This window comes from Solea solea, chromosome 2, assembly GCF_958295425.1.
Source record: "Solea solea chromosome 2, fSolSol10.1, whole genome shotgun sequence".
NCBI lineage: Eukaryota > Metazoa > Chordata > Actinopteri > Pleuronectiformes > Soleidae > Solea > Solea solea.
Genome location: NC_081135.1, coordinates 27200983 through 27207953, shown reverse-complemented (window position 1 = coordinate 27207953; position 6971 = coordinate 27200983). Strand labels below are relative to the sequence as shown.

The 6971-nt window shown below is 39.9% G+C and overlaps 1 protein-coding gene across 1 annotated transcript; it reads left to right on the top strand.

Annotated features, from left to right (window-relative positions):
• Positions 1-3191: 3191 nt before the first annotated feature.
• Positions 3192-6803, top strand: LOC131455638 (ATP synthase subunit beta, mitochondrial-like). The gene is made up of 10 exons (XM_058623427.1): positions 3192-3351; positions 3891-4064; positions 4161-4335; positions 4717-4838; positions 4952-5136; positions 5603-5761; positions 5874-5996; positions 6081-6293; positions 6368-6569; positions 6655-6803. Exons 1-10 carry the CDS (start codon positions 3246-3248, stop codon positions 6750-6752), a joined length of 1557 nt encoding a protein of 518 aa, XP_058479410.1. The 5' UTR covers positions 3192-3245; the 3' UTR covers positions 6753-6803.
• Positions 6804-6971: the final 168 nt, after the last annotated feature.

Sequence of the window (6971 nt, the reverse complement as noted above, 5' to 3'; positions counted from 1 at the left end):
CAGCGATATAAAAAAAAGGCATTTATGCCAGCATAAATTCCACAGGTAGGGTCTTTTAAAATTTAGAGGCTTTAATGGCGAAGACCTGCTCACCTTTGGTCTACACACTGGACTTTGGAATGAGCCCCACCTTGGAAAAAGGGGTCAAAAGGTCCAAGATTTTCTAAATTCATTCTTGATGAACAAAGAAGCCATGACAACTGCTGGGACACTAGAAAAGGGGCAGTTGGATACTGTTGGGCGGATAATAACAACATTCCACAACAAAATTAACTATACTAATCCATGGCATCCAATATCACTGAGGTCAACAAAGGATGAGTGAGTAATACCATTCAAAGGAAGCTATCAGCAATGCATAAATTAGAAAAACTTCAGAATCAGCACAAAAAAAGTTACCACACTGGTAAGATGAACTAAGCAGGGTCAGATAGAGCTGTATACTAAGTTCAAACACCAAGTGTATGTGCTGTTTATGTTAGTTTTTTTTTTTTACTTTCCTTCAGGCAGCTGCACCTGGTCCAGAATGCTGAGTCCTGACTAATACCCGGAAACTGGACCACATCACACTGGTCCTCAGATCACTACACTGGTTTCTACTCTTGGTCTACAAAGCACTGAGTGGTCTTGGACCAAAATACATCCTAGACTTATTAGTTCCCTATGAAGCATCCAGAGCCCTAAAATCATCAGGAACAGGTTTACTTTGTGTTTCCCAGATGCAGAATCAAAGAAAGTGAAGCAGCATTCAGTTATTCTGCTCCTCACTTGTGGAACAAACTTCCTGAATGGGCTTCCTGTGGGCTGCTCAGAGGGACAGCTCATTTAAATCAGGCCTGAAAACATTATTATTTACTGCAGCTTTTTTTTACATTCTTAAATAATCATCTTAGTTATCAATTAATTCTTGTCTTTTAAAAGCACTTTGCATTGCCCTGTGTATGAATAGTGCAAATAGTGCAAATAATACAAATAAACTTGCCTTGCCTTCAGTTATTCTTTTATAAAATTGGCTTCCACTACGAGCAATTTATTTTACAGAAAATAACTCAGTGAAAGCTGCAAGTTGTTCACCTTTCAGGCCCTAAGAGATGACCATCTGACCACTCACCAGTAAAGGTGACCTTTCAGGAATATGCCTCCTGGTGTGATTTAAAGATGGGGCTGATCCTGTGCAGACTGGCTGAGGATTCGAGGAGCATTCATTTAGCCCGCTGTGCTTGCAGTGAAGAGGCTTTGTATTCCAAGGCTCCAGGCGAGAAGCAATTAAAGGAGACTCTCTGACACAAAGGAATGTTGCAGTGAATGATCGCTGGGCAAAATTCACCCTGTCGCTTTGTTTTATGATGAATGACAGCCACTTATAGTGTGCCTATATCGCACAACAAGATTTAAAAGAAGTGAAATATCTTTCATGTACGTTTATCCCTGACTGAATGCTCTTGTTCGTGTTCATCATTGTGTTAATACCTACAAATGAAGACAATTACCTGTAAAGTACATACTAACTCCATCAATCAGCAAACTGAATTATCGTGACGAAGCAATTTGCAGAGTAATTGACAAACTTGTTCGTACAACTGCACTATCCTAGTTATTGTTATGTACAACTTCAATTTAAAGTCCCTGTAATAGTCATGAATGTTTCAGTTTAAATTGTAGGGACACACAGTTAACACACATTTTGTGTTTCATTTTTGATTTTTTTTAGATGTAGGACTCATTATTTATGTAAAACCCTCTCAGTTTTAGGAATTAAATAGTCTTAAAATACGGTTGGATCTTCATTGTTCCAATATGTTGCAATAATGAACAAAGACAATCTTGTCTATACATACAACATTCAAAACATCACAATGTACAATGCTGGCAAAAAGAATGTGAACCCTGAGGCTAATGATTTTAACAAAAGCCAGGTGGAGTCTGAAGGGGTTTGCAAACCTGGAGTATTGTCAATTACGAAGCATCTGCTGATATGAACTGTGTCTAATAGGTAAGAGGTCACAGATAACGTCAGGTCAACGATTGTTAATTTGCTTTAAACTGAATAAAGTGCACAAATAATCTTGTAAGTGGGTTTAGATATTCTTCTGTCCACAAGTTACAAACTGGCTTCTCTCTCCAGAAGACAACACACAGGTAAAATGACTCCAAAGTAGGTGCTTAATAATGTGAAAAGCAACACTAGGGTAACAGCTAAAGGCTAAATGTATCATTGGAGCTGGTTAATGTATTTGTTTATTGTCATATCAAACCATGGTGCATGGTTGAGCATGGTGTCCATGGCAGGATATCAAGGAGGAAGCCTCTACTTTCAAAAACAAATGTCACTGAGGCCTTAAGTTTGGCAAAGGAGATCTTGGAAAATATTAGATGAACTGATGAAATGAAAGTAAACATTTTTTTGAAAGAACATGCAACACTGCACATGGTGCATACCGACATGAAAACACATCACAGCAGTGAAGAATGGTGAAGGGACCGTCATGATTTGGGACTTTGCCGCCTCTGGGCTTTGTCATTGCAGAGGAGAGGAATTCCTGCATTTATCAAGGTATCAAACTGGATAATGTCAGGTTGTCTCTTTGTATGTACATCATTAACTTAAATACTTAGGAATTTTCTAAACTATCAAGTAGAAGGTTATGTCAAATTGTTATCACAATTCAGATAATTAAAACTAGATAATGCATTTAATTGCCATTGTAACTGTACAATATATCTGTTGAACATATTGAAACTTTAATATTATTTTACATATGAAAGATCCAACACACGACCAGCACTTAACACTATCATTATCCTCAGTTAATTCTTCATACATAAGAATTGATATATGAAAGCAAGACCTCTTTTATAAAGAGTTATGCAATTATTTTTCATCTCTCAAATATACAGAAAAGGGGAATGCAATGAAACACTGCAATTTAGTAGAGGAGCTTTTTTGTCTAGTCTCTCTCTTATTGTTATACTTTGAGACTAATCTATTGCCTGATGTTATTTTTTTTCTTTCTTTATTACTGTACCATGCCAATTTTCTAATTGCATATTTGTGAATATTCAAATAAAAGATACAACAGGGACTTGATAGTCATGCAACAGGTGAAGCTTTGACAAAACACTGCCTCCGTGTGGTCGGAGGGGGGGATAGACAACCACACAGAACGCGCATGCTCAGATCAGCCTTTAGCTAGCTGCACTTCTTCACTTCTTGGATCCCCTGTTCACCTTCAGCCATCTTAACCATGTTGGGTGCTGTGGGACGATGCTACAGCGGGGCTCTGCAGGCGTTTAAACCCGGTGTTAACGCCTTAAAGACAATCGCAGCGAACAATGTGGCTCTTAATTCGAGTAAGTGATTTTTATACGAAGGGAAACTGTTAGCGGCGTGTGTGTGTGTGTTGTGACTTGCTGCCTGCTGAGTGGGGTCAGGCCTCAACTTCACAAATGATATAGTATCTCGCCATTCATTTACGATCAGTGTGAATATTTATTCAATCCAGAGACAGCTAAAAAACACACGCAGTTATAGTAGGTTGTTACTATGATTGTTTCTTCATTCAGATGTTGTAGAGGCAGCTATGCTTTGGCATACAGTCAATGACCTTTCCCACTAACTTTGAACAAGTCAAACAAGTCAACCTTTCAGTGAAAACGAAATATGTCATGGAGTTCAGTACAGGCACTTAATAACACACTGTGTGTCGATATATTATGTATGTATCCTTCTCCTAGAATATTTAAGTCAAAAAGGATATTAACTAATCACCAGTCTATCAATGATCATCTTCAGTGTTTTGATTTTTCTAATCTAGTTGCTGCTACTTCTATCAAGTCAATTTTAATTCATATGTTGTCAGACATTAATGACATTGTCCTTGTTCTTTCAGGCAGGGCTTATGCTGCCCCAGCTGCTCAGGCTGCAATTGCCAATGGCCGCATTGTGGCAGTGATTGGTGCCGTGGTGGACGTCCAGTTTGACGAGGGTCTGCCTCCCATTCTCAATGCCCTGGAGGTGGCTGGTCGTGAGAGCCGGCTGGTGCTGGAGGTGGCACAGCATCTGGGTGAGTGGGTAGAAGACAAATAAAAATCAGTTTGGATGAGATGTGACCTTGTAAAAGCTGTCTTTTAACTGACACCCCCTTGTGTGTTCCTCCCAGGCGAAAACACAGTCAGAACAATTGCTATGGACGGAACAGAAGGCCTGGTCCGTGGTCAGAAAGTTCTGGACACAGGAGCCCCCATCAGAATTCCTGTGGGCCCCGAGACCTTGGGCAGGATCATGAATGTCATTGGAGAACCCATTGATGAGAGGGGTCCGATTAGCACCAAACAGTGAGTAGTTGTAGTTAAGCAAGTAGAGCTGCAACTAACGATTATTTTCATTATCAATTAATCTGTCGATCGTTTTCACGATCAATGGAGTAATCGTTTGGTCCATAAAATATCAAAAAACGTTAAAAAATGTTCATCAGTGTTTATGAAACCTGGAAATTATGATGGTCTGAAATACCTTGTTTTGTGCACAAACCAAATTGATTCCGTTTTTAATGATTCCTTTGTTATATGGAGCAAGTAAACCAGAAATCTTCATATTTAAGAAGCCTTTTTTGTATATAAAAATGCACACAAATATGTTGAATAGTTGTCTGTTTTGGTGATTTGAGGGATAATCTATAAATTTCATATTTAATCGTGGCCATTGCTGTCGTGCAGAACTGCTCCTATTCATGCTGAAGCTCCTGAGTTCACGGACATGAGCGTGGAGCAGGAGATCCTGGTCACTGGCATCAAAGTGGTGGATCTGCTGGCACCGTATGCCAAGGGTGGAAAGATTGGTGGGTAGATTCATTTTTATCATAGCCTAGGCTAGAATATTTTATTTTGTCAGCTCTTGTTTGTTAATCGTGCTTACCCTGATATTTAATCATTGTGCACGTGTTCCCTTCAGGTCTTTTTGGAGGCGCTGGTGTGGGCAAGACTGTGTTAATTATGGAGCTGATCAACAACGTTGCCAAAGCTCATGGTGGTTACTCTGTGTTTGCCGGAGTGGGAGAGCGAACTCGTGAAGGAAATGACTTGTATCATGAAATGATTGAGTCTGGCGTCATTAACCTGAATGACAACACCTCTAAGGTAACAACTTCAAAGATAAGATAATATACAATTTAATCACACATTGCACATGGTAGTAAGTCTCTTATGAGGAATTTCAATTATCAGGATCATTGTGAAAAGGAAAAATCATTAATAGGTCTTGTGAGTTACTTATTATTCTATTAACATATGAACTGCCACAAGGGGGAGCAAACATCTTTCCAGTTATTTAAAGGTATAATATTGTACTTTTCTGCCTTAAAATATTTAAAGAGTTTTAAGATTCTTATCTACACTTCAAAAACACTTAGTTTCTTAACTAAATGTAAGGTAAACTTTTTTTTTTAAGTGTTTTGAGAGACATTTGAAAAGCTTAAAACAGATTTCTATAATTATGGCAATCATGTAAATTGTGATTATTTTGGTCAGGATCATCTTGACAGGAAATGTTTTAATCATACAGATTAATATAGCTCTATCCTGTGTTTATTCTCCTTGTCCTCAGGTGGCGCTGGTGTACGGGCAGATGAACGAGCCCCCAGGTGCCCGCGCCAGGGTTGCTCTTACTGGTCTGTCTGTTGCTGAATACTTTCGTGATCAGGAGGGACAGGACGTGCTGCTCTTCATCGACAACATCTTTAGGTTTACCCAGGCTGGATCAGAGGTTAACAATTCCAGATTTTGCCTGTATTTGCAGATGTCTATAACAAAACAGTCCTTTTTTTTTTATCAACATTATACTGTATATCCGCGTCTGAATAGTTGTTTGTCTTCAGGTGTCTGCCCTGTTGGGTCGTATCCCCTCTGCTGTGGGTTACCAGCCCACCTTGGCCACTGATATGGGTACAATGCAGGAAAGAATTACCACCACTAAGAAGGGCTCCATTACCTCCGTACAGGTGAGAAGACACCGGAGACTAATAAACATGTCAGCCCGCTGTGCTTAATCTGTATTACTCTGAGAAAAATCAATTGTGTTTCAGGCTATCTATGTGCCTGCTGATGATCTAACTGACCCTGCCCCCGCCACAACTTTTGCTCACTTGGATGCCACCACTGTGCTGTCCCGTGCCATTGCTGAGCTTGGTATCTATCCTGCTGTGGACCCCCTGGATTCCACCTCCCGTATCATGGACCCCAACATTGTCGGGGGAGAACACTACGATATTGCTCGTGGTGTGCAGAAGATACTTCAGGTAAGCCTCGTGTTTGATGCCAGCATATTTTGAATGCACTGAAAGACTCAAATGAAAAACCTTTTTTGTTTTAGGATTACAAGTCATTGCAGGATATCATTGCCATCCTGGGTATGGATGAATTGTCTGAGGAAGACAAGCTGACGGTCGCACGCGCTCGCAAGATCCAGCGTTTCCTGTCACAGCCCTTCCAGGTAGCGGAGGTCTTCACTGGCCACATGGGCAAGTTGGTGCCTCTTAAGGAGACAATCAAAGGCTTCCAGAGCATTCTAGCAGGTAATGTGGTTTGCCAATGGTGAGCTATTTCCCAAGGTAATAAAATCACTTAATGGTAATGGCCATTGCTGTCTCTCTCTTGAAGGTGAATACGATGCCCTTCCAGAGCAAGCTTTCTACATGGTGGGTGCCATTGAGGAAGTCGTTCAAAAGGCTGCGAAATTGGCAGAGGAGCATTCATAAGTGATTTATCTGCAGTGTTAGAAATCTGTATCGGATAGATGTTTGTACAGAAACAGGGTGAACAGTATGTTTTGTTGTTCCATTTCCCTGAAAATGAAATAATAAAATAACTTTGTGATATTTATTTTTTTGGTCCTGGTTTTCTTGTTCGTGCTGTGGTAACCAATACTCTAGGTTAATTTAAAAAGAAAAAATTGTAATCTTTCATTGATGAGAAGA

Bases quoted from the DNA above. Each gene is read 5' to 3' on its own strand.
- LOC131455638 (XM_058623427.1), top strand. From the start codon at position 3,246: ATGTTGGGTGCTGTGGGACGATGCTACAGCGGGGCTCTGCAGGCGTTT. The intron at 4,065-4,160 runs GTGAGTGGGTAG...TGTTCCTCCCAG, and splicing joins GGAGGTGGCACAGCATCTGG to GCGAAAACACAGTCAGAACA. The intron at 5,997-6,080 runs GTGAGAAGACAC...ATTGTGTTTCAG, and splicing joins GCTCCATTACCTCCGTACAG to GCTATCTATGTGCCTGCTGA.